Below are 27,613 nucleotides of genomic sequence, written 5' to 3' on the forward strand. Positions count from 1 at the left end.
TGGTTTAAATGGGTGTAAAAAGTGGTTAAGAGGGGTTAATATGGGCAATAATTGGACGAAGGGGGCACTAATAGGCAGAAAGCGGCAAGAATCGGTTAAGAAGTGACAAAAATGGGAAGTAAAGGTGTGGGAAATGGTTTAAAAGTGGGAGATATGGGCAGAAAAGGTGGTGAAATGAGATTTAAAAAATGAACGAAATGGGTTTAAAGTGGGAAAAGTGATTAAAAACAGTTAAAATGTTGCAAAATTCTTTTAAAGTATCAAAAAAGGGGAAAAAAAGAGGTTAAAATGGGCACAAATTGAAGAAAATTGATGAAAACTGACAGGTAATAGAGGCACAATTGGGCAGGAAACGTGTTTTTAAAAAGTGGCTCTAATAAATATTTGAACGTGAGAACCTAATAAAGGTTTGACACACTTCTGTTAGCCAGTATGCTAGCACCAATGCTACTGATGAAACACGCATGCATTAATATCATCAATAAACCACAAACTCCAAATATCCAGGAGAGAGTGGAATGAGCTGTTAACGGCCTTCTCTCCCGCCTTCATAAGTGACAGATGTCATTCAGCACCATGGACAGCTCCACCTTTACACACAACAATCTCAGCTTTTTCCAGACAAATCTGTGAGACGGCCTGAGTCCAGGATTACTTTTTACTGGTTATTTTAAACATTACTTTGATTTCAGCATAAACTTCACCAAATCACTATGATTTTTATTCAAAACAGACACATTTTTATTCATATATTTCTACAACAGTGGGTGAATACACACATTTAAAACACTTTAAAAACATTGTTTTGTGGAAGGCATATCCCGACCCCCCAGGGTTAGATGTCAGTTGTAAAAACATCAGGTAATGATGGTGTTAAAGAGTCTGACTACAGGTGAAGATTGGTAGTTCAGCTGCAGAGAATAATTCAAAGTAAACTTGTGCATGAACGTGTCTGCATTGCTCTGCGATACTTTGCCTTAACACAACTAAGCAAGATGGTTTTGATGCCCGTTCCTCATCCCGCTGCCACCTTTCCTGCCTGTTTGTACACAGAAAACCATCACACCTGAAACTGATCATATTATGTCAGAGCAGCTGATAAATATTAATCATCAGTTGATTAAACTGCAGTTGTTGTAAACTGAAAAAGAGGAGACATCCAAGGAGATGGAGAGAATGTCTGCTGAATCAGCAGAGGCAGAGAACGGGGAACTTTTTCCACCTGTTTGGCATTTAAGTAAGATGTGGACGAGGAAATGCACGTCTGATATTCTCAGATGCCAACAGGTAGTTTTACTACCTGCATCACCATCTACAGCTGTTAATCTCACGCCAGATTTTGAGGTTTGCATGTGTAGACATCTTTGTAGGGTCAGTCAGGGCTTTAAAGCAAACTTAAATCAGGCTCAGCAGCATAAACATGAATGATACAGCAACAGAACGGCAGCTTCCTGCAGCAGACTTTTCATGGTGTCTTCTCATTGGCTCGTCCTGTTCAAACTGTAAAATCAAGAATCTCTTTAGTGATTTAACATATTTAGGTAAATCAGGATATTTTATTTTGTAATCAGGGCATATTTCTCTGCAGTAAAGATGTTCCGTTGTTCTTACTCAGTATTAAAGAACGTGACGGTGTATATCCTCCTCCTCCTCCTCAGGTACGTTAGGTGAACATGAACAGATGGTGAACTGGCTCTCAGGTGAAACCGATGATGTCAGTTTCATTCCTGGTTTTCTTTCCGCTCCTCTGCCTCCTCCTCTCGTCCTCTCTCATCCCCGGCTCTCTCTCCCCCTCCCTCCCTCTCTGGTTCCCAGTAGCTGCTGTCAGACAGATGGTGGAGTGAGACTGGAGGGACTGGAGGGTACATCAGCATCTTTTCTCTGACACCCTCGCCAAGCTGATGAAAACTCATGATGGCCGCCGTTCTGACTGCAAACACAGTTTCAAGGGTGGCCGGCGTGCCGGTCTGCTCAGGCTTTTGTTATCAGAGAAAATTTCGATCAGGCTGCGTAATTTCAGCCAAAAAGAGGGAAAATGTTCATCAGCAGCCTTTTTCTATGACAGCTGCAGCGACAGTTCCTCCTCAGCCTCACTCTAAGCAGCTGAAGTAAACTCTCCCAGACTTTTTAATAAGTCTGGATGGTTAAAATAGTGATCCAGTGTCAGTGTCTGTGCTGAAGAATGAAAAGTGTGGTTTGGAGCAGAAATGTTTGTTTTTTCAGCAAATATCAAACAGTGACATGAGTTCAGTTCTTACCTTCTCTCTCAGTCCAACAAAAAATAAAAGTATGGATCTCATCAAAGAAGATTAGGATCATTGAAGTGTAAAAGGCATGACCGTATCTGATCAGTTTGTTATGAAGTCTATTATAGTTATCTTAATCTCAAAATAACACTGTAATGAAAAATCATGACTAATATTTAAGGATGTCTTTCTATGACTGAACTTCACTGAAGTTTGTAGTGCTCTTTGGCTAAATATATACTATTAATGTATAGGTATACATTATATTGCCAAAAGTATTTGCTCACCTGCCTTGACTCTCATATGAACTTCAGTGACATCCCATTCTTAATCCATAGGGTTTAATATGACGTCGGTCCACCCTTTGCAGCTATAACAGCTTCACTCTTCTGGGAAGGCTTTCCACAAGGTTTAGGAGTGTGTTTATGGGAATTTTTGACCATTCTTCCAGAAGCACATTTGTGAGGTCACACACTGATGTTGGACGAGAAGGCCTGGTTCTCAGTCTCCGCTCTAATTCATCCCAAAGGTGTTCTATCAGGTTGAGGTCAGGACTCTTTGCAGGCCAGTAAAGTTCATCCACACCAAACTCTCTCATCCATGTCTTTATGGACCTTGCTTTGTGCACTGGAGCACAGTCATGTTGGAACAGGAATGGGCCATCCCCAAACTGTTCCCACAAAGTTGGGAGCATGGAATTGAGTTCGCTTCACTGGAACTAAAGGGCCAAGCCCAGCTCCTGAAAAACAAGACCACACCATAATCCCCCCTCCACCAAACTTTACACTTGGCACAATGCAGTCAGAAAAGTACCGTTCTCCTGACAATCACCAAACCCAGACTTTTCCATCAGATTGCCACATGGAGAAGCGCGATTCGTCACTCCAGAGAAGGCGTCTCCACTGCTCTAGAGTCCAGTGGCGGTGTGCTTTACATGGCTTGGATGCAGCTGCTCGGCCATGGAAACCCATTCATGAAGCTCTCTACCACTGTTCTTGAGCTAATCTAAAGGCCACATGAAGTTTGAACGTCTGTAGCCATTGACTCTACAGAAAGTTGGCAACCTCTGCACACTATGCGCCTCAGCATCCGCTGACCCCGCTCTGTCATTTTACGTGGCCTACCACTTGGTGGCTGAGTTGCTGTCGTTCCCGATGGCTTTCACTTTGTTATAATACCACTGACAGTTGACTGTGGAATATTTAGGAGTGAGGAAATTTCACCACTGAACTTGTTGCACAGGTGGCATCCTATCACAGTACCACGCTGGAATTCACTGAGCTCCTGAGAGCGATCCATTCTTTCACAAATGTTTGTAGAAACAGTCTGCATGCCTAGGTGCTTGATTTTATACACCTGTGGACATGGAAGTGATTGGAACACCTGATTTCAGTTATTTGGATGGGTGAGTGAATACTTTTGGCAATATAGTGTATACTGTACAGACATTTTTTCTTGTGAAAACTGTTTCCTGTTTAAAGATAAGACTAAAGTTTAATATCCATCTGGTCACATTTACCCCCAAAAAGTGGATCAAGTCCAAACCAAAGCTCAGGTCTCAGGATAGTGGGTGGGAAAAGGGATGGATTATGGCCTATTGCAGAAGAAATTTTTACTCCAGGTCTAGGAGATGAGTCAGATTTGACTACATAAACCCTTAGTCAGGGAAACCTACCGCATGCAAATGAACAGCATCACAGACCAGATGTGCAGCCTCCTTCAAACCTGAATCAGGATTTTTCAGAGGATAATGGGAAACTGACCAGAGTCCAAACTGGATTTATTCTGAGTGGAATTCCTTCCTCCTCCTCTCCCCCCTCCGCGTGCCTCCCTCTCCTCTTAATTCCCTCACTCATCACTCCCGTCTCATTTCCTCTGCGGCGGAGGCGTCCCGCTCTCTCCGCTGCAGACAGAGTTCATGTTTAGGTTGATGATTTTTACCTAAAAATCTTGACGTTTCCTGCAGAGCGCTCCATCTGTCTCCCTCCTGCCTCCCTCCTGCCTCCCGCTCACAGCTCGTAACGAGAGAGGAGGGAGTGACGTCTGAGGGGTAAATAAAGGTTAAAGCTGTTCTCTCTCTCTCTCTCAGGTGGGCCTTCACCCTCATCATCATCTCGTCCTACACAGCCAACCTGGCGGCCTTCCTGACCGTGCAGAGGATGGAGGTCCCCATCGAGTCCCCAGACGATCTGGCGGACCAGACCAACATCCAGTACGGGACCATCCATGGAGGATCCACCATGACCTTCTTCATGGTGAGACTTGTCCCAAATAGAGATAGTTCTCTTTTTTACCCCAGGTTTTTAGTTTCTTGATGATGCACTGCATCAGAACAGAGAATTGTACCAGAAAACAGTCATTTTTATACCAAACATCTGTCTCTCTGCTCTAGCACAGAGCCACACTACCTACCTATGTAAAAAACACTGGATCAATATCAAAAATACCAAAAACTGAATATTTTCTTCAGAATTACAGCAGTAATTCCACCCTATACTCTCAAAACCTCACTGACTTTCTATGAAGATTAGACCTGAGTTAAACAGTTAGAGCCTTTCTTAACATATCAAACAAGCTCACAAATGTTGAGACTCTTCAAGCAAGTCGTGTTAATGTGGTTGCATTGAAGTATAATCGAATAATAACCTCTGCAAAAATATGACCTACATTTGTGCTAGGGATAGTGTTAATCATTCACATAGTTTGCAGAATGAAACTTTCAGGACAAAGCCTTCACATAAATTGCAAAAAAAGTGGCACTATTTTGAAAATCTAATGAAAATGGCTAACTTCCTGTTGGCTTTTGGGTGCAGGTGCAAGCAGGTGGACCAAATGTCACATCTGTTATTGAAAGTAGCCTCTAAGGCATTGATCATCAACTGGCGGCTCAGGGGCCACATCAGGCCCCCCACGTCTTCCTATCTGGCCCCCATTATCAAATTCAGGACATGTGCAGAGGACAAACATATGTTCTGGAGTTGTTGTTTTTTTTTTTTAAATAACTCCCTACAGCTATTTAAACAACTCCAAAAAATTACTGAGATTAAAAAATCTTATCAGGAATTACTTTATGTTTCATCCATTTCTCAGCAATCCACCTGTGAGCCATTACCAGCAAATCTGATGCACGTTAAACACACATAAGTCCATTCTCATGGAAAAACTGCAGTTTCTGGGGCAGTTTTTGATTCCAGGCATTCTGTGAGTGCAAATTTTCCTGCTTGGGTTTTATCACTTCTAAGAGTCAAACCCTGCGACAGACAACCACAGAATTTTCAGCTAAAATATATCAATCGCCCCCTTGTGGCTGGCTGCGATATAGGGACTAATCTCACTATTAAAGCCTGAAAATTATGCAGATTTGAAAGAAAATTAAATATGTAAACCAAAATATGCTAATTAGACCATTCTAAAAATGTTTCTAGTTTATTTGAAAGTTTGGCCCCCAACGTGCCTGTATTGGAAGAAGCTGGCCCTTGTACAAATGTAGTTAATGACCCCTGCTCTAAGGGGAGCACTCTTTGGAAATTTTAATGCGTGCTATGAGGTTAGTATCCGCACCCCTGGAATTTTTCCATAAAATACATCATTTCTCCCAGAACATGTTGTAATTATGTTTTTAATTAATGTAATTATTATGTGTTTTTAATGTAATTATGTAATTATGTAAATATGTTTATTTCATTCATGTGCATTGGAACAACACAAAAAAGCAGAAGAAAAAAGCCAAATTTTAAACATGCCCTTGTAAGACTGGCAATAAGAGAATGAGGAAAAGCTTTCTGAGGCAAAGCCACAATGGGATGTGTGGTGGAGGCATAAAAGCCTGTTAAACACGATCCAGAAATTAATAAATCACTTTTTAAGCAACAAAATGCACATTTCCTTTATTATTTCAAAAAATGTACTATTGTTATATTAGTCCTTGGTCAGCATGGCTTAACTATTGGGCCACTTTGTTTTTGACTTTGTACAGCCATGCCAGGACTTTAACAAAAGTTGGAATACTGGAAAAGCAGGAACATGCATTTGACCCCAGCAATGACTTTGACCTTAATCACACTGTCCTTTTCCACCTCCAGAACTCGCGGTACCAGACGTACCAGCGGATGTGGAACTACATGTACTCCAAGCAGCCCAGCGTGTTCGTGAAGAGCACCGAGGAGGGCATCGCCAGAGTCCTAAACTCCAAGTACGCCTTTCTGATGGAGAGCACCATGAACGAGTACTACCGCAGTCTCAACTGTAACCTGACGCAGATCGGAGGGCTGCTGGACACCAAAGGCTACGGCATCGGCATGCCTCTGGGTGAGTCTGGCTGTCACCTAAACATATCACCTGTTTACATGTCCAACCGCTCCAAATGACAAAGACAGGCACAAACTAGCTGAAGGAAGCACCATCATGGCAGCGTAAACACAGAGCTGAGAACAACAAACCCAGAGCGAGCTCGACTTCCCCCCCTTTGTAGGAAATTAGATTTGATTTTTAGTCATATTAATGTTGAGCGTGCCCCATATTATGCTAATATGATAGCGGAATATTTCATTTTTTTAATTTGGCAGACTTTTTTTAGAACCAATCAGATTGCAGGTTTAATGAAGAGCATAAGTAAAGTGTATTCTCTCTGCTTTATTTCTGTTAATCTGCTGTCATATCCCATATAATCTGTGATACGTCCAGGCTGTATGACGGTCCACTCAGCTCCTCGTGTGCCGGATCTGTTCCAGCAGTTAACCGGGGCAGATTCTTTGTGCAGCTGCTCCTCCTGGTAAATTAAATCCACCCTGAGTCCAATTTGGCGCCGGCCTGCTCTCGCCGGTATCCGGCCCATCCTCATCATCCACCTCAGACTTGTTTCTGGTGATAAGTGTTAGCGCATACATTAGCATGGCTAATGGAGGAGGGAGGAACAGATGTGGAGAGAGGAGAGGGAACAGCGGGAGGACGGAGTCTGGGAAACAAGTAGAGTTTGGGGGAACCGGCCTGTCAGTCAAGCTGCCTGTTAAGTCATTAAAATAAAATTAACAGAACCACCAAAGTTCCCCCCGCTCCACGCCGTCCCTCATGCTGACAGGGAGTGATTAGCATCAAACAGGAAGTAAAAATATGAGAATCCACAGCTGCCTCTATGTTTTGACAAGGTTCATGTTTTTCTTTTTCTAACCAGTAGAGACGATGTGGGCCCGATCTGCTAAAAGAGTGTGCACAAACAAAACCTATGTAAAAGAATTAAAGGGTTAATTCTCCCCAAACTGAACTGAAGAGCTCCCCCCTTTATATGCAAATCAGCTGTATATAAAACCTCCAGTTTGAACAGCTGCACAGAGTGAAGAAATGACCATCTGCTGAGGTGGCATTAACTGCGCTGCAAGTGCTTTTAGGGATGTTACACTCAAACTTTCCAGTGATCAGAAAAACTGTTCCACCTCTGCATGACCCAAAAAGTTGTAAACTTGACACTGACGTTCCGATTATTGATATAACCAGGTTAAGTCAGCTTGATCTACATGTGTAGAGACGTCTGTAGTTGTGGAAAATCTCCCCTCCTTTCCTGACTCTCGTCTACCTGTCTCTGTGCTCCTGCATGGCTGGAGCCTCAGAGATAATAAAGGCAGCCAGCTCACCTGCTGCAAACCCTTTAACTGGAGAACAGTGGAGCTGGCTGCAACATTAACTGGACGTTAACTGTGTACATGCTTTGTAAGTTTCCTTTGTTTTGATTGCCTTGTTCCTGCGCCAGATATACTGTGGTGTTGCCCAGTATCACTCTAAGGTGGAATGAGTGTGTGGAAACAGGAGGTTTCTTCATTTTTTCAATTTAAAGTTGGGCAGTTTTTTTCTCTATTATTTCAATTTTAAGTTAGGCAGTTGCTTAATAAATATAGAGTATTTGAGAAGGCTTTTCTTTTGAAATCTTAAATCAAATTGCCTTGTGACTGCGCCAGATGGCTTGTGGGGTCTCCAACTATCACTCTAAGGTGGAATGAGTGTGTGGTAACAGGAGGTTTCTTAAATATTTCAATTTAAATTTAGGCAGATTCCCTTGCTACTGCCCCAGATATATTGTAGGGTTTCCAACTATCATTTTAAGGTGGAATGAGTCTGTGGTAACAGGGGGTTTTCTTAAATATTTCAGTGTAAAGTTGGGCAGTTCTTTTCTTAATTGTTTTATTTTAAAGTTAGGCAGTTGCTTGATGAATATGACATATTTGAGAAGGCTTTTATTTTGAAATCTAAACCAGCGACCACCTCCTCCTGCTCCATACAAGTAAATGTTCTACAGTAGCTGTGTTTTTCCTTCCAGTCCTTCATTGCTTCATTCACAGAGTTAGGTTTGTTTAAAACTGTGGGAGTGTAAAAAGTAAAGCCTGATTTATGCTTCGTCGTTACGTCGATGGCGTAGCTAAGCATAGCCCTCTGTGTCGACGCGGACCCCTACGCTGTAGCCTGACACGCATCTCCAAAAAATCCTAAGTACATGTCGCGGCGGCTCGGACCACAAGGGCTGTGAATGGTCCGCTCAAAACGTCATTTCCGGTGGTTGCTTTTTCTTTTCTTTCTTCCCGCAGCACCGCCATTTTAAAGTTTTTGTGGAGCGGTGCGAGTGTTCCACCACCTTTACAACTCCTCCTGGAAGCACTAAAAGGACTGCCAAATGGCAAATAACTCCTGGCGAGAAATTTCCAGGAACACGATGCGACCCCTCTGAAACCACACACACCCACAGCCACACCCCCTAGAGGCATGGCGGTGAATTGCAGAGCGACACGTTCCCTCGCGCAGAACCTCAAATGGTCGACGACGGCATTGTGTTGACGGCGTACAACACGACGCAGAAGCATAAATCAGGCTGAAGGTTGTCAGTGTTAACACATTAATCCTGATCGTCTTCTATCAATGTTGAATGGATTTTTTAATCACATTTAGCGTGGTTGGCACTTCAGGTGAAACCCTTTTCTGTCTTTTGGCATGCCGTAGCTTAGCTGTATTCTTGCAGCAACAATGATGTGGAAAATGAAACATACAGGCTACAGTTTTCATAGTTTTACACCAGTGAGACACTCTCTGTACACGTGCAGCTGCTTCCATGTTGAAGCCACTGGATGCCGTAGAAGAGTTCTTCACTTTACCACTATCACAGATTTTTTTACTCACCACTGTGACCTTTAGCGCTCAGCTCACCTTCCTTTGGTTAAGAAAGAAGCAGCAAACCATTTATACTGACAGAGAAGTCCCTGGTAAACTCCCTTCTTAATGGGACAACATTCCTCTCCCTAAACTCCATCAGCTGTTCTCTTCCCTTCTCGGACGTTTACAGACTGGTGTAAAGAAGAAGACATGATGCTGCACGATGGTAAACATGACCCTGTCCCTACTTTTTTGAGATGTGTTGCTGCCATCAAATTCAGAATGTGCTAATATTTTCATGAAAGGGTTAAATGGTCAATGTTGTTTATGTTCTATTGTGAATAAAATGTGGGTTTATGAGATTTGGAGGGGAATTTTATCTTTTTGGAAACACTGAGTTTTGTCATGGTTACTGAAAATGTCTGTTTGTGTTTTTTCATGATCTACATTTAGTTGTAGTTTTCTGTACGATCAGACCCCAAAAAAGAATCAAACAGAAAGAAACCAACTCCATCTTTCCAGAGAGTTAATCCAGAGTATGTAAATGGCTGTAAACATTATTTCAAACTCAACTTATAGAATATAAAATCAAAGAGCAAAGAAAGAAACACCGTAAAGAATTCAGGAGGAAAGAAAAACATCCCAAACCTCATGAGTCTCGGCTCCTGAGGATGAAAGAGCTCCAGCATCCCTGCTCGGAAACATAACCTGAAGAGGATCATCCACCTGGAAACTTTCCAGATGAGCTGTTTGACTTCCAAGGAAAAGTTTCCAAAAAAAAGGGCATGATGAATTTTTATTGGAGCTCAAAGAAAAGGTAGTCAGAAGGTGACGGATAAATCATCCTGTATCTGTAAAATATGGAGGATCTAAGGAGTAAAAGTGTCATCACTTTGTCACTGACTTATCTCCTCGCTGTCCGTCACTCGCTGAAAGTCATCGTCTTTTTTTAATGGAATAAGAAAGAAGATGAATGGAGCAGAGGACGGGGAAAAGCTTCATAATTTACAGCTGCAGTGGACAAAAATGTAGCGACTGGCTCTGATAAAATATATTCAAGGCTCAGGCTGAATCCTGGTAGTCCTGGACTAAAGCTGGACTAGACCTCATGTTTCTTTACTTCCTGATGGTGGCTGATGGGATATCAAACTTGTGTTTTCTATCATGAAATGTCGTCTCATCTCCATCTGGACTTCAGAGCCCATCGTCTCTGTGGTCCTTTTTAACTTCAAGTTCATATGAAAAAACAAAACCTTGTGAAGTGGGTGGATTGTCCAGAGTCCAGATCTGCTAAGAGGCAGATCCACGTTACAAAGCTTCAAGCTGAAACGCTCCCAGTCAGAGAATGTCAGGACCAATGAGGAGGAAGAGGCGGTAGCTTCATCCTGGTTTAGTTATAGCGGCTGCAATCCTGTCAACAATGGCAGCCAGTGAAGACATTAGCATAGACCGCTGATCATCAAATGGTGGCCTGGGGGCCACATCAGGCCCCCCAACACTTTCTGTCCGGCCATCAAAATTAAATCATTAAATTTAGAAAAGGAGAAAAAGAAGATGTTGTGGTTTTAAGAGTATCCTTTGGATTTAAATGTCTGCAGCTGTCCCACAAACAATTAATTACTGTCATAATTTCTAGATATTTAAAAAAGAGTTAAGGCTGGCAGAAGCGCTGCAAAAATGACCAGATAAAGTGGTGAAAAGGGGTTAAAATGTGACAAAAAAATTGGTTAAAGAGGAAAAAAGGGGCAAATAGTATCATTAATTGGTTGCAATTGGCAAAAATAGTTCACAAAAGTAATTAAAAATGGATTAAAAATAGGCAAAAATAGAAAAAAAATGGCAAAAATTGATAAAAGAGTGGCACAAAGAGGATAAAATATGTGGGAAAAGTGGTTTAAATGGGTTAAACAACGGCAAAAATTGGTTTAAGGAAGCAAAAAGGGCAAAAAGTTTTAAAAATTGGTTAAAGTGGCAAAAAATGGCCACATAAATAGCCTGGCAAATTAGTGCAAAGGTGTTCAAGAGTGGCACACAAGGGAAATGATTGGCAGGAAAGTTGCAAAGGGGGGTTAAAAGGAGGCAAACGTTGAAGAAAAGTGGCAAAAAGGGTGAAAACATGTAGAAAAAGTGGTTTAAAGAATGGCTTAAATTGGGTTAAAGAGGCAAAAAGGGGTTAAAATGAGTAAATACTCATGTCTAATCACAATTGTGGAGGGCCCATTGTCTTTGATTTTCAGGGGCCAAGCCAGTTTTGTATACAGGCCTGCTGCATGATGGGTAATAGGGATAGATCTCACTGGTAATGACTCAAAATGTCCTGTGTTTTGAAAGTAAATATGATAATATGTTAACCAGACCAAAATATGTATTTAATTTTTGTGTATTTGAAAGTCCGGCCCCCAGAGTTTCTGCTGAGACTAAATCTGACCCCTGTGCAAATGTACTTGATGACCCCTTCACAGACGCAGCTTTAGCAGCAGAGTGATCAGAGCTGGACCACATTTCTCCACTAGTAGAAGACCAAAGAACCACACTGAGATTTTCTGGGTGGATTCATTTTGGAAAGTAATGTTACTGTGACGTTTTCCCCATACTGTGATTGCTGATATGCGTTTGTTGAGTTCCTCATTTGAAGCGTTTTTCAGCAGCAGGTAATAAATTATTATACATCATAACCAACACAGTAATAGATCAATAAAGCATAAACTGATTTTCTTTGTGCATGAACCCGTATGAGTGACATCTGTGTGGTGATGTACTTCAATCACAGTAGAAGATGGTGTAACTTACAGCATGCAAGCAATCGCCATGACAACTAGGATGAACGTTTTTAGATATATCAAACTGCAAGTATTTCAACTTATTGCATGTACAGAGTGAATTGTTGTGAAAGTTCTTTGCAGATGATGTCTGTGGGGAACAAGAAAGGGCAAATATGGTGAAAAGCTGTTAAAAATGGAAAAACTGTGTCAAGATGTGCAAAAAAGAGTCAAAATAAGTGGGAAAATGGTGAAAAGCCGTTAAAAAATGGCAGACATGGGTTAAAAGTAGTGATGGGTCCTTCCATGTCGAGCGGTCCAGTAAGATTTTTGTGAAGCGGGTATCGAGGCTTGTGTTGACGGCGTTGTTGGGGATGTTCAAAGCCTCATGAGCCGGCCGTACCATGTGACTGATTCAGGAGCTGGTTCACGGGGTGGCAGGCGATTCAAAATATACAAGCACCTCCACGTCACAACCCTGTACCCAGCTTGTTTCCACTCTCCCTAATGACCCCACCTTTATATTACAGACAGACGCCATATTAATGAATTCATAAAGTATGTTTTAGCTTCAGAAACATTCATTTATTCAATCCAAAGCTCCACACACCAAAGATACGGTGCCATTATAATCTCTCTGCCTGTTTTACTTTTATTATTCACTAGATGGCTTAGCAGAGCAAATGACGCTTCACACAAAGCTTCGTCCAAATGAACCAGTTCAACAGAAAGCTTCAGTGCTTCAAGAAAGCCTCATCTGCCATCACTGGTTACAGAAAAGCAAAAAGGGGCAACAATGGGGCAAAAATGGCAAAAATGGGCCAAGGCAGGCAAGAAAGGCAAAAATGAGCCAAAAAAGGCAAGAAAGGGGCAAAAATGGGCCAAAAGTTGCAAAAAGGGTCAAGAAAGGCAAAAAAAGGGGGAAAATGGGTCAAGAAAGGCAAAAATGAAGCAAGAAAGGGCCAAGGAAGGTAGAAAAGAGGCAGAAATGGGTTAAGTAAGGCAATAAAGGAGAAGAAATGGACCAAGAAAGGCAAAAAAGGAGATAATGGGCCAAGAAATGTAGAAAAGAGGCAAAAATGGGGCAAGAAAGGCCCCAGAACAGTCAAAAGGGGCAAAAATGGGACAAGGAAGGCAAGAAAAGGGGAAAAAATGGGTCAAGACAGGCAAAAAGGGGCCAAGTAAGGCAAGTAAGGGGTGAAAATGGGTTAAGAAAGGCAAAAACAGGAAAAAACTGCTTAAGACAGGCAAGAAAAGGGGAAAAATGGGTCAAGACAGGCAACAAAGGGGCAGAAATGGTGAAAGCAATTTTTTTAAAAAGGCAAAGATGGCTTTATACGGGCAAAAATAGGCCAAGAAATGCAAAACAGTGGAAAAAATGGATAGTAAAATGTTGAAAAGTTGTTCTTGATTTGCTTGAATGGGATTAAAGTGCAAAAGTTTTAGAAAAATGGGCAGAGACATCGATGAAAACTGGTTAGAGTAAGTTCTAAGTAATCTGAAGATCAGACCCTAGTAATAGCTCGACACGCTTTTCAGCTCCAGAATGAGGTGTTAGCGCTAGGACGCTAGCATCAATGCTAATCCAACACACATGAATTGATATGATATCCCAGCTATGGGAGGGCCTTGTCCCAACCTGAGCGTCACGCCCAGTGACAGGACAGTTCAGTCATCTGGAGGGAAGAGCTGAGTATCATCTGCATAGTGGCGGTATATGAAACCATGGGGGGTGATAACCACGCCTTTTTCTTTATTTCTGTCTCTTTCTGTGCCGTCTACACCGGTGAGGGCAGCCGTCCATGTTTTTGTACTTGTACGTGTGTACTGCAGTTATAATGGCCTACAGTACTATCTATTAACGTGAGACGTTTCAGCAGAGGAGGGCGGGACTTCTGACCCCCGGCAGCCCTGTTATTACGCCGCTATGTTGTTATGTTGTTTGGACATTTCTCCTCTCTTCCTGTTATCTTTGAAAATGAAGGTATCCCAGCACACATCAGCATTAAGTCCTTTAAAGGTTTGTTTTTAGAAGCTCGCGTTGCCGGCTGACGTAATTCTGCCCCAAAATAAACTCAGATTTCATGACTCCGAGCCAAACTCACCACATCCATTCACAGACGTGTGTGTATGTTTTGAATATAGTTGAACAAAGACCTCAGGTGTAAAGCAAGATTCAAAACAACAGCAGGCACGTTTGATTTGAATAAAAGATGCACCTGCTGCTCGCTCTCTTCCTAGACTCTCAGTATTTCTCCGTTTACCGGCACATATGCTCCCTGGAAGGAGAAGTCGATAGAAAACCCAGCAAGCAGCAGAGAACAAGCTGTGTGTGTGTTATTCCAGCTCAACATGTTTGACAATCGGAGGTGAGCTGTGGATTTCACTTTGCTTTATTCTCCTGCAGAAACATGGAGGTGAAGAGCTGGTGCGAGAAGTTTAGATCAAGTATAATTAGAAACTTCTTCAGGTAAACTTTCTAAACTCACTGATGCAATAGCACCACTTTTAGGTTTCACATCAGAGGTACAAGTCCACCTGACCTCAGAGCTAAAAGAGTGCAGAACTGAAGCACCAAGTCCAAGTCTGGGCAAAAAATGGGTCCAGAAAGGCAAAAATGGGTCAAGAAAGACAAGAAAGGGGAAAAAATGTTCCAAGAAAAGCAAAAAGAGGTGATAATCGGCCAAGAAAGGTAGAAAAGAGGCAAAAACGGACCAAGGCAGGCAAGAAGGGGGAAAAATTGGCCAAGGAAGGCAAAAAAGGGGCAAAAACGGGTCAAGACAGGCAAAAAGGCACAAAAATGGGTTAAGACAGGCAAGAAAAGGGGTAAAATGGGCCAAGAAAGGCAAGGAAAGGGATAAAAAAATGGGGCAAGAAAGGGCCGAGAAAGGTCAAAAAGGGGCATAAATGGGCCAAAGAAGGTTTAAAAAAGGGGTCAAGAAAGGCAACAAAGGGGGAAAAGGGGTCAAGAAAGGCAAGAAAGCAGAAAGATGGACCAAAAAGGCAAAAAGGAGATAATGGGCCAAAAGGCAAGAAGGCACAAAAATGGGTTAAGACAGGCAAGAAAAGGGAGATAATGGGCCAAGAAAGGTAGAAAAGACGCAAAATGGGGAAAGCAAGGGCCTAGAAAGATCAAAAAGGGGGCAAAATGGGCCAAGGAAGGCAAGAAAAGGGGAAAAAACGGGTCAAGACAGGCAAAAAGGCACAACAACGGGTCAAGACAGGCAAGAAAAGGGGTAAAATGGGGCAAGACAGGCAAAAAAAGGGGTAGAATGGGTCCAGAAAGGCAGAAAAGGGGTAAAAATGGATGAAGACAGGCAATAAAAGGCAATTTTTAGGTTTCACATCAGAGTTACGAGACTCTTAAGCATGCAGAACTCAAGCACTGAGTCCAAGTCTGCATGAAGAGGTGGATTCTGGCATGTGAAGGCAGCCATGCCTGAGTACTGGATCCTCAACAGCGTCCCTCACAGCCTCCTTAAGATTTAAGTTCAGCCTGCATGAGTGTACAGAGGGGCAGACAGAAAAGCCAGAGATAACACCTCCGATCACGGCTGTCACCAACACTCCGACCTTCACCGCCTCACTCTGAGCCAGCTTCTCTCCATCTTTTCTTTCTGCTTTTTCCCACAGACTTTATTCAGCACAAAAGAGGAAGCTTATCCGTTAAAGTTCATCTGAAATAATCATCATAATAAAGGCATAATCAGCTGATCCTTCTGAGTCAGCCATTAACCGTCAGTGAGGTTGAGAACCAGACGAGCATTTTTAATTCACTCGTGTTTGTTTCAGTTCTTTAAACGTCCTCAGTCTGAGTGACTCAGCGTCTGTGTTTCCTCCTCAGGCTCTCCGTTCAGAGACGAGATCACTCTGGGGATCTTACAGCTGCAGGAGAACAACAGGCTGGAGATCCTGAAGAGACGCTGGTGGGAGGGGGGGCAGTGTCCCAAAGAGGAGGACCACCGAGCCAAAGGTGGGTTGATGTACAGATCTGGCCTTCATGTCAGTCCTATAATGTCTACATACCAAGAAAGCACACAGCAGAGATTTTATTACGGGGCTCTAGGTGGCCTAGTGGAGGTCCAGGGTCAAATCCAACCTCTGTCGTCTTTCCTGCATCATTCACTAACATCTCACCCACGTTCAGACTCCATCCACTCATTTTAAAGTTGTGCAGAAAACTTTTTGTTTTTCAGGTAAACTCATGGATGGTGTGTCTCAGGGCTCTTTGGATCACTGAAATCAATCTCAGACACCTGTGATCATTAGTTTGCCAGGTGAGCCCAATTAAAGGAAAACTACTTAGGAAGGACGTTCAACATTCCTCAGGATTAAGAGAGCAGATGCTAAAATGCCATTACAAAGCAGCAAACAGGCTTTTGAAGCTGCTAGTGCCTCTGGAGTCCCACCAACCTCAAGGTGTAGGATCCTCCAGTGGCTTGCAGTCGTGTATAAACCTACTATTCAGCCCCCCCTAACCAATGCTCACAAGCAGAGATGGATGCAGTGGGCCCAGAAATGCATGAAGACTCATTTTCAAACAGTCTTGCTGACTGATGAGTGCCATGCAACCCAGATGGGTTGAGAAGAGAGATGCCTCTCTGTCCCAACAAGGCTGCGATGCATGCGAGGAGGGGGCGGAGTCATGTTTTGGGCCGGAATCATGAGGAGAGAGCTGGTAGGCCCCTTTAGGGTCCCTGAAGGTGTGAAAATGACCTCGGCAAAGTATCTAGAGTTTCTGACTGACCACTTTCTTCCATGGTACAAAAAGAAGAACCGTGCCTTCTGTAGCAAAATGATCTTCATGCATGACAATGAACCATCTCATGCTGCAAAGAATCTCTCTGTGTCATTGGCTGCTATGGGCATAAAAGGAGAGAAACTCATGGTGTGGCCCCCATCCTCCCCTGACCTTTAACCCTGTTGAGAACCTTTGGAGCAGTGTTACTCAACCCTGCTCAACCAAAGAGCCAAACTGGTGAAAAATAGTTTTGCATGAGCCAAAATCTACGTGGTGAAAAAATGGGCAAAAGTGGCTATAAAAATAAGTTAAAGCTGGAAAAATGGTCAAAAAGCAGCAAAAATGTGGCATAAAAATGGGTGAAAAGGGGCAAAACAGGCATAAAATGGCAACATTTCTTTAAAATATACCCATAACTTTTTGAGCTATGTTGCTAACAAACAAACTAACAAACTAACCTGCTGATCACATAACCTCCTTGGTGGAGGTGACTATCACAGCTTAACCCTTTGGGTGCCAGAGTTTTTTTCAAGAAAATATTCAATTCTGATGTCAAGATTTGAAAAGGCTGTAGCTTGAGAGAGGTTAGAGATAAAAGCATACTGTCAATGAGAAAAATCTTCAGTATGACCCAAACTTTGTGATGGGAGTAAATTCACTCATCTAATTTGCATATTCTGACATCACCAGGCGGCCTCCACTACCATTGGCTGTGCGTTTTCTCCTATGGCTTCTACTCTAGGCTTTACCGTGTCTCTACCTCCATGGTGTTTTGAAGCCCCCCTCCCACCATGGCATTCGGCGATTACTTCCTCCCGGTGGGGTGTTTTTGATTGAAATAGCTTTGATTTCAGTAAATATGACCTCCTAATGCTGCAAATTCAACAAATGAACATTTTCAGTTCTCTATAACCTATAAAATGTTTTAAAAGTCTGTTGAGCATAATAATGTGGAACATTGCATTTTGATTTTTTTTATATTTGAAAAATAGTCATTATTGGGAGGTTTGTTCAATAAAATATGAATTATGAATTAAAAATTATACTGACTCTCATTTGCATCGACTAATTGGGAACAGCGATAGGAAATAAAAAGCTCAGTTTGATGATGAAGCTTGCAGAAAAGTGGAATGTTTCTGCCAGATTTCAACATTTTCTCTGTCAGAGATTTTATTCAGACTCACCAGAAGCGTAACTCTGACAGACCATAAGAGCTTCCAGAGCTTTAATAATGAATCTAACGAGTCGTTCTTCATTCTGTCTCTCATATTTCACCTGTTATGATTTCAAACCTCCATCCCTACAGCTCTATTCCTCCATCAGCCCGTCTTTTGTCTGCGTCTGCATCGATCACACCTTGGACTCTCTCCTCCAGTGTTTCCAGTATTGACCCGTGTTTGTTTTTCTTCCTGCGTGTAACAAGATGAGACGGTTTCTGTTCATCGACTGTCTCGCTGCCATCATGTTTTTAGGAGCCGATCATTATGGGAATGTGAGTCCTGTCTGAGTATCGATCAGCTGCTCTCTGTCATCCGTTCCAACAGCTTTTTCCTCGTTCCCTGAGCGCGGGGGGAAACAAGGTCACACGGCGCTCTTATCTCTGTGTTTGTGTGAGAGTGCCTGGGAAAAATCAAGCCATTAAGATCCCGTTAAGACCCATTAAGGCTAATCAAGTGTCTCTTTGTTGCTGATTGTGTGGTGTACTCGGTGCTTTTTGTGTCTGAGTGGGTGTGATGCTGCTCCTCTGATCCTCACAGAGGAAGAGGGGGTCTGGAAGGGGGGCGTTGAAGTCCTCTCTCAGGAATAAAGACTGCTTTATCATTTAGGACTGGAGCTACACTGTGGTTATGTTATTATGGTCTATTGGACAATAAATGTCTTGGTTTTTATTGTTTTGTAATGTTTTAAATTACAGTGAATTTCAGAAGTGTTCCACTTGAATGTCTATAATTACCTCCCTTTGTTCGTCGCCATTACTGCTGCTAATGCTAGTGTTAGAATAAAACAGATACATCACCACATATTCCAAACACGCTAAAAACGTTACCATGGAAACTGACAACCTGCTGCCATGGATCCACCCGTCATGTAACATCATCCCCATCTATCATCATTGTTAGAAGAGTCTAAGAGCAGCTTTGCTTTAACTCCTGTGTAACAGTCCTCTCCATCTGACCTTCATCTTAGCTGCTAATGCTAACATTAGGGTAATTATCGCTAAGTCTCCACATGTTCCTACATTTATTTCTGACATTAAAGCCCAATCCTTAAAACAGTTTGTGGTGGATTTATGGCCAGAACAGCCAAAAATTTATCTTATTTTGTTTACCAAATTCTTCTGCATCTCCGTCTTCTCTCATTATGCTTCTACCTCGTACCTTTTTTTTTTTTTTTTACCAAATTCCCCCCCTTTCTTTTCCTGCATCTCCCTCTTCTTCTCTTTCTGCACCTCGTTTTTCTGCCTCTCTGTCTTCTCTCTTTCAGTATCTCTCCTTTTTTTCTGCATCTCCTTTCTCTGTCTGCGTCATCATCTTCTCTCTTTCTACGTGTCATTTTCTGTTCAGCCTCTTCCTTTTCTTCTCTTCTGCCTCCTCCTCTGTCTTTCTGAATCACTCACTGCTCTCTCTTTTCTTTTCTGCATCTACCTTTTCCTTTCTGTTATCTCCCCCTTCTCTGTGTCTGCATCACATTCATCTTTCTTTCTGCATCTCCCTCTCCTCTCTTCTCTCTCTCTCTTAATCCTCTCAGCATTTTCCTCTTCTCTCGTTTTGATTCTGTATTTTTCTCTCCTCTTTCTGCCTCTCCTTTCCATCTTTATTTCCCTCTTTTGTTTTTCTGAAGTCCCTCTCTTCTCTCTCTCTGCATCTTCCTCCCATTCCTCTCTTGTTTTCTTGCTATTGCTGGTGTGTAAACAAGGACAGGTGAAGCTCTTAGAGCGTCCAACAGGAAGATTTTCTTGATTTTCTTTCCCTTTTCTCAAACAACAGACAGTAGCTGCGTTTCCATGACAGTTTTTGCCAAAACAAAAGGAATATTTCTTAAATTTCGACTGAGTGCAATTACTCTTTGAATGTGTTTCCACTGAAGGCAGTTTTAGGCTTGAGCCTCCTAATTCTCATAAAATCTCATCTCAAGAGACTCTGCTAAAAGGAAGCGGGACGCTCAGAACCTGTTGCATGTTGGCACTGTTATGATCACATCTACCGCGGTTGCCTTGACGATTTTGAACAAAGACGAAGGCAACAGATGATAGTTCAGAGGAAAAGTCTGTGTGTGTGACAAAAGCTACGTAAAAGGGAACAAGTATGACGTTAAGAAAAGTCTCGTCTCCTCCCCCACGTACCGCGCCATGTTGTCTCGGAGTGACTGGTCATGTGACACCGCCTGTCAGGGGTGTCAAACTCATTTTGAGTCCGGCGACAGATTTGCTCCAAAGAGACGTCCTGAGGGCCGGACTAGTTAGACCAGGAGTGGCCTGACCTAAGAGCCTTACAGGGTCAACATTTAACCATTAATGTCAACCTCATTTCCACCAGAAGTAAAGCATGAAAAAAAATAAAAAAGGATAATAAATCATTCTGAGATGAAAAAGTCAAAATGATAAGTTTAAAGTCAAAAAAGTCAAAATCATATTTAAGTCAGAATTGTTGCATGCACAGTTTATCACAATCACAGTTTCAAACTTAAGGCCTGGGGGCCAAATGCGGCCCACAGTGAAGTTTTTGCCCGGCCCACAAGATCATATCTTAATTAAAACTGGCCTGCTGCTTTGAGGTCTGCAGATTTCCTCCAGTATAAAAATGTAAATTTAACCTTGAAGATAAAAAAATCCTTGTTAAGCCATAAAAATCTGAAAAAGTAGAAATAATTAGATAAAAAGTCAGGAATGAGGGAAAGAAATTAATTTGTGTTTTCATTTCGTATGGTCATTTTGCATCCCAACATTATGATCTAAACTTAGGATTCTGAATTTTTATTTCATATTTTGACCTTTTAAATTCATAATTTTGACCTTTTTTTCCTTGTATGTTGACCTTTTAGATTCACACATTTTTATTTTAAATCAAATCTTGACCTTTTAAACTCCTGACTTTGACTCTTATTCCCATGTTTTCACTTTTTAAACACCTGATCGAGAATTTAATCTCATATTTTGACCTTTAAGAGTTACAATTTTGAATTTTGTCTTTTATTTTGACTTTTTAAACTCTGATTTTGTAATTCATCTCATATATTTACTATATAAAATCCTTATTTTGACTTTTAATTTTGTATTTTGACCTTTAGGATTACATAGTTGGCTTTTTAGCTCAGATTTAGAGCTTTTAAACTCATTTATTATTACCTCCACTAAGGAGGTTATGTGATCAGGTGGGTTTGTTTGTTTGTTTATTTGTTAGTTTGTTAGCAACATTACTCAGAAAGTCATGGACAAATTTTCAGGAAATGTCAGATATGGTATAAGGAAGAACTGATTAGATTTTGGGACTGATCCAGATCACCGTCTGGATCCAGGAATTTTTTTAAAGGATTCTGTACTATTGGGAGATAGGGCTAATGGCAGAGGTCTGCACTGTTACCACTTTACACCAGGAGATGGCAGACATGAGTAACTTATTCACAGTTTTGGAGTTTATAGAGTTTGAAAGACGCACGCCCGGTCGAGGAGACGAGTCAGAGCGTAACAGAGAGAAAAACAGCGAGTTGTAGCAAGAATACTCACAATGCTGGGAGGAATAGAGGAATATTCACCCTCTGCCATGACTTTCACACTTAGCGAAGCCAATGCTTTGCCTCACCGTGTCTCCACCCTACCGGGGAGGGAGTAATCGGTGAATTAGATTTTGAGAGTGATTTGGATCAGTGTCTGGATCCAGGAATGTTTTTAAAGGATTCTTCCCTGTTGGGAGATCGGGCTAATGGCGGAGGACTGCGCTCTCTGAGTCCTTTTCTAGCTTATTTAGCATTTATTTGGCATGGACACACAGTAACATTGATGCTGTGATATTTAATCATTTTTTTAAATCTTAAAATCATCTATCATCACTGTTTCCCCCTAAATTCATTATCTGTGAAAACACGGTTGACAGGTTTCAGTTAAATCTTGCCCCAGTTAGGCCCTCAGATTAGACCTGTGATTGCTGTGATTGAGTTTGACCCCCTGATTTAAATCATCAAGGGAAAGTTTATGCTGGAGGCAATCTGCAGACCTCGTACCGTGGGCCACTTATAATAGAAAGATCTTATGATCTCGCGGGCCGGATACAACTGTACCACAGGCCAGATTTGGCCCCCGGGCCTTGAGTTTGACACCCCTGCCAAATGTCTCATCCTGTGTCATGTAAATGCAGAAAAAGTGTTTCCCTTGCACTTTTACGATATATTTCTGTATCGAAAAACCTGCTCAAGAGAGTTCAAAAGCTTTATATTGATATTTGAGAAGTTTTTCTGAGTTAAGGTGTTTCTATTACCAGTTCTCTAGATTTTGTGCATTTCTAAAAGTAATGGGAACACAGCTTTTGTCAGCTAGTTTTAGAGTAGAGATAGTGGTCTGCTTCTAAGCCTCTATGAATAAAACAAAGCTCTGTTCTTAGTCCTTGACATCACTGTAGCTGGGTTTCCGTTTCAGTTTTTCGCAAAATAAAAGCAATATTCCTTAAATTTCGTTTAAGTACAATTGCGTTTTGAATGCGTTTCCATTGAAGGGAGTTTTGGGCATAGGCCTTGCAATTCTCATAAAATCTCATCTCGCGTGAATCTGCTGCAGGGAAGCTTGACGCTTCGGCGGTTGCCTTGATAATTTTGAACAAAAGACAAAGGCAACGGATGATAGTTCAGAGGTAAAGTCTGTATGTATGGCAAAAGCCACGTATAAGGGTAGAAGTATGATGTTAAGAAAAGTCTCCTCTTCTGTCTATGCGTACCGCGCCATGTTGTCTCGGAGTGACTGGTCACGTGACCCCATACGTCACGTCCCGTGACTTGTAAATGCAAAAAAAGTGTTTCCATCACACTTTTGCAATATATTTCTATATTTAAACGCCTGAAGAACCTCCCCATGAAAGCGTAAAAACTTATTAGCGATATTTTAGGGTTTTTTCAAAATTCAGGTGTTTCCATTACCAGTTTTTTATTGCGCTATTTTGATTTTGTGCATTTCCAAGTGTGATGGAAACCCAGCGTGTGAAACAGAAACAGTGAAAGTGTTCTAAGACTGTTGGGGTTAGATGAATTTGAATCAGGCTCTGAAAGTATATCTGATATAACTTCCTGAACTTTCCGGCGTCTGTGTTTGGGTTTCTCTCTGGCGTTTCAGGTCTGGGTATGGAGAACATCGGGGGGATTTTCGTGGTCCTGATCTGTGGCCTCATCATCGCCGTCTTCGTGGCCATCATGGAGTTTGTGTGGTCGACGCGGCGCACCGCAGAGACGGACGAGGTAAACCTTCATCATCACCCTCCTCCTCCTCCTCTTCCTCCCTCGTCCTCCTCCTCCTGCCCCGCCCCCGGCCTCAGCATCAGCCCAAACTCCTCAGTAGGTCATCCGCCTGTGTGCGTGTGTTAGCGTGCGTGCTGGCAGCTGATTGGATGAGAGAATGCTCTGACTTTTGGAAATGTGGGTGGAAATTTCTCATTGGCCAGACGAGAAAACTGACACTGTTCATTCAACTCTGCAACACTTAAACAGTCTGTTAATATGAAGCATTTACAGATTGATTATTTAACAGGATTTCCATGTTACATATTATTTCCATATCCTACTCCTGTGCTACGGTGGAGCGTAATCTAGCAAAGACAAGGCAACCCCACAGTTAAACTTTAGCCCTCTTAGCTTAGAGTGGGGGTATTATGCCTTTTTCAAGGCTTTACACCATCTCTCTGATACCCACGTAGTAGCTTCACATGGTTTACAGCTCAAGAAAATCCTCATGTTTCTCACACTGACATCCTGAAAAACCTTTATTTTAACCTCCGTCTGAAATGCATAGGTTTTGCTGCTGTCTTTATAACACCCCCCCCCCCCAACCTGCTTTCCTCCGATTGGCCAATTTTCCAGAGGCTGGCCAGTGGCAGGACTCGATGTTTTGTGCCCGCCCCCTCCAATGTGGCTATGTTTACATACTTGTAAACTTTGAATGAAGCGGTCCAACTGAGTAAAACATGGCGAATTTTGATAAACGTTCATACGTGTTAGACCCGGAGTCTGATCCTGATAGTTTAGAGAGAGGGGGAAGAAAAGCAGCAGCAGCAATAGATAGAGCAGGACGTATCTGTTTGGTAAGTGTTGGTGGTGAAATGGAATGGGAAAAAATGGTGGACTTATCCCTCGCCGCATTTAGCGGTGTATTTATTCATCTCTGTTCATCTTGTGGGGGCGGTCTGTTCCGCTTTGCCGGCAGCACAGACAAACCAGTCAAGAGATCCTATTGCGATGACCTCATCAGTTCGCTCCATTGAAATCTCTGAGAGATTCCTAACAAACTGTTTTCATCAGTTTACACGCTAATTCCAAGATAACTGCCACGTACGTTTATCTTGCAGTTTGACAATTTGCATACATGAAGTATGGACACCCAACATTGTGACTTTTTATTTAGGTTTTAAAAATCGGAAAAGTATAATACCCCCTCTTTAAACAGGCGTTAAGTTGCTAACTCAGTGGATAACTTCACTCATGGTGCAAAAGTGTTTAAGATCATAAACAACAACCAGCCACCAGGACCATGAGCAGAGGAATCCCAGCAGACAACATCTAAACACTCTGCCCAAGGGCATGATGGAAAAAGTCTTCCTGATTGGAAACGTCAGCCTAGATCAATCACACCGTCGTCTTGGTGAAACAAGCTCTGTGTTTGAATGGCAGCTGATCAAATGGTATTACATTATTTTATGCAACTTTTAACCAATTTAAACACTTTTTTCTATCCATTTTTTGCTGCTTCTTTTGCCACTTGAGCTCATGTTTTGCCAACTTACTGTCACAGTTTTTTTTCACTTAACCCTTTAAACCTGAGTTTCTGGACTCTTTTCTTATTTTAACCATAAAAGGCCCAGAAAATGTCCTGTGAGTACGTGCTTTTGACCATTTTTCCACAATATTTTGAACTTTTAGTATATGGCAATTATTTACATTTTACTGCATGTTGGGACTTCCGGTTTCTAGATGAGACTGTAGAGAGCTAAAACGAGGAGCTCCCGGCCGAATAAGTTTAAAAAACGGAGAAAACCCTTATAATCATAACTCAACGACGGAAAAATATTTAACATGGATAAAACACATTAAACTGCATGTTAAGAGTGATTTAACAGTTTAGAATGAAAAAACAAAAAAACGGGGGAACTTTATGCTAGAATCTTAGTGAGAAAAGGGGAAATTACAGTAAGAACCACATGCTGGCTGTGAAGCACAGTTTCTCAGCTTTCAGAAACTGTTTGAAATTTTCCGATAACACAAACAGTCATGCAATTATGGTCATGCAAAGTGTGCTTCAACAGCGCATCGTCAGCGACGCGCTAGGATTTAAAGGGTTAATCCCATTTTTTGCCTTTTTTAAAATCACTTTCCAACCCACTTTGGCCATTGTTTTGCCACTTTTTACCCAATTTTGACTTGGTTTTTTTGGGTTTTTTTTTACCACATTTAACCATTTTTTACCTATTTTTGTCTAATCATTTAGTTCAGTGTGCTCACAAACGTTAGCATGACCAATAAAAGTTTAACTCTGTTTTAAGGGGATTTTAAAATTTATAAGAAGGCTAGATTGTAACAAAGCATAAATAAATAAATCTACTTTTTTGTTGCTTTGATAAGAGAGTTTATTATTCTGGTGAAATAGACTGGTTATTGATGACCTCCATGATCCCCCAGTTTACTGGGCCCCAGAAAGCCCCCTTGACTGTAACATTATTTAAAGTCTGTCTTGTATTGATATGAATATGGTGTGCATTGGGCAAAAAAGTTTGAAAACCACTGACTTTAAGTGCAGAATAATAACATAATTCCCCCATGAACACTCAGGAATAAAGTGCAGACAATGCAGTCTGCTTTATAAACAGTCTGTCTCACATTTTCCTATCCTTGCAGTTCTTTTGCAGTCTTCTCTTCTTCGCTAACAGTGGAGTGGTCTCCCTGTCAGGCATGTTTTTCAAATATTGGGTCTCTGCAGTATCTTAGCTGTTAAAGGGCAACAATACTAAAAACACATTTCATTGGTCAGTGAGAGCAGGCAGAATGAGAACTTCTCATTGGTCAATGAAAAGCCACTGATATTCCAGTGAGACAAAAATAAGGAACAAAAGGCATTCCTTAAGAATTCAGAAAGGAACACGCACTTAAGCTTCCTAATAAGGAATGACTCCTTATTGTAAGGACAGTTGGCAACCCTACAATGATCCAGGTGTGATGTCTCCTCTCTCTCTCTCTCTCTCTCTCTCTCTCTTTCAGGTGTCCGTCTGTCAGGAGATGCTCACAGAGTTCAGAAACGCCGTCTCCTGTAAGAAGAGTTCTCGCTCCCGCCGCCGTCGTCCTCTGAGCAGCGCTGGAGGCGGAGTCCTGCGTCACCCATCCCGTCTGGCCCTAGCTGCCCCTCGTCCGATCCGCCTGGTCCGTGACATGCGTCTCAGCAACGGCAAACTGTACAGCGGCGCCGGCCCTCTGACAGGTGGCCCGCCGGGGCTGGGACTAGGTGGAGGCCCTGATTTGGGCCCGGGCCCACAGAGGCTCCTGGAGGACCCACTAGGAGCCAACATCACAAACAATCCAGCATCAGCCCTCGTGGCTCCGCCCGCCCCACCGCGCAGCTTCCTGCAGGCGTGCAGCCACGTGAGGATCTGTCAGGAGTGCCGGCGGATTCAGAGCCTTAGGCCCGCGTCGCTCACGCCTCCCCCTCCTCCTCCTCCCTCCTCTTCCTCCTCAGCCTCCTCGTGTTCTCGAGTCCCTCCCTCCGCACCGATGTCGGCTCAACACCGCCACAACCTCCACCACCACCTCCACTACCACCACGGCTCCATGTCACTGCCCCGCCTCCCACCACCGCCTCCTCCCATCCCAGCAGACAGAGCTGACAGTGACGGGGGCGGGACGGCGGGAAGTCCAAGAGGAGCCAATACCAAACCACCTCCACCGCCCCGGCCGCTGCCCCCTCCAAAGACGCCAACACGCCCGCCTACAGACTTACTAGGAGGGCACGACTGACGTTTCAGGGGCCTGTAAAGACGAGCTGGATCGGTCCAAACATGACTCAGCGGGGGGGCTGGAAGAAACCATCCTGACCTTTTTTCAGGGTCGTTCATGAACAAAACCACCTGATGCAGTGGCTCATACCAACGACGCTCCAGAGGGGGGGGCGGGTCAAACCATGCTGAATCAAATGTTGAATTTTGGATTTCCAGAGTGTTTGGATCACAGGTGAACAGGAAGTGACTGTGAATAGACGCCATCCTGACACCCTACTCCGCCCACCTCGCCCTCCTGCCCTGGCCAATCAGCTCGCTCCGTGCCAAGTGGGAGGAGTCAGAGACACTGAGAGACAGTTTATCAGCACTGATGTTTTACTGTTTGAATACTGAACCAGCTGTTTGTATAGAGAGAGAAGTACACACATGAACACACACACACACGGTAGCAGAGCAGCTGTACAGTCTCACCTGTCAATCATGTGGACGTCTCTGGAGTCAGAGTACAGGGTGTCATTTTAATCCAGAACAGTTGAAAGAGCTCAGACACAGACACAGGGC

The 27,613-nt window shown here is 42.7% G+C and overlaps 1 protein-coding gene across 1 annotated transcript in view; it reads left to right on the plus strand.

Moving 5' to 3' along the window:
- The window catches only part of LOC121523757 (glutamate receptor ionotropic, kainate 5-like), a 141,509-nt gene extending 114,438 nt beyond the window's left edge, over nt 1-27,071 (plus strand). Inside the window, exons 15-19 of the mRNA XM_041808776.1 lie at nt 4,336-4,501; nt 6,329-6,554; nt 15,981-16,109; nt 23,194-23,411; nt 26,322-27,071. Coding sequence (XP_041664710.1) covers nt 4,336-4,501; nt 6,329-6,554; nt 15,981-16,109; nt 23,194-23,411; nt 26,322-27,071 — 1,489 coding nt within the window. The remainder of the gene's footprint in view (nt 1-4,335; nt 4,502-6,328; nt 6,555-15,980; nt 16,110-23,193; nt 23,412-26,321) is intronic.
- The last annotated feature ends 542 nt before the right edge of the window (nt 27,072-27,613 follow it).

Source organism: Cheilinus undulatus, linkage group 16 (assembly GCF_018320785.1).
Source record: "Cheilinus undulatus linkage group 16, ASM1832078v1, whole genome shotgun sequence".
In the NCBI taxonomy this organism is placed as follows: Eukaryota; Metazoa; Chordata; class Actinopteri; order Labriformes; family Labridae; genus Cheilinus; species Cheilinus undulatus.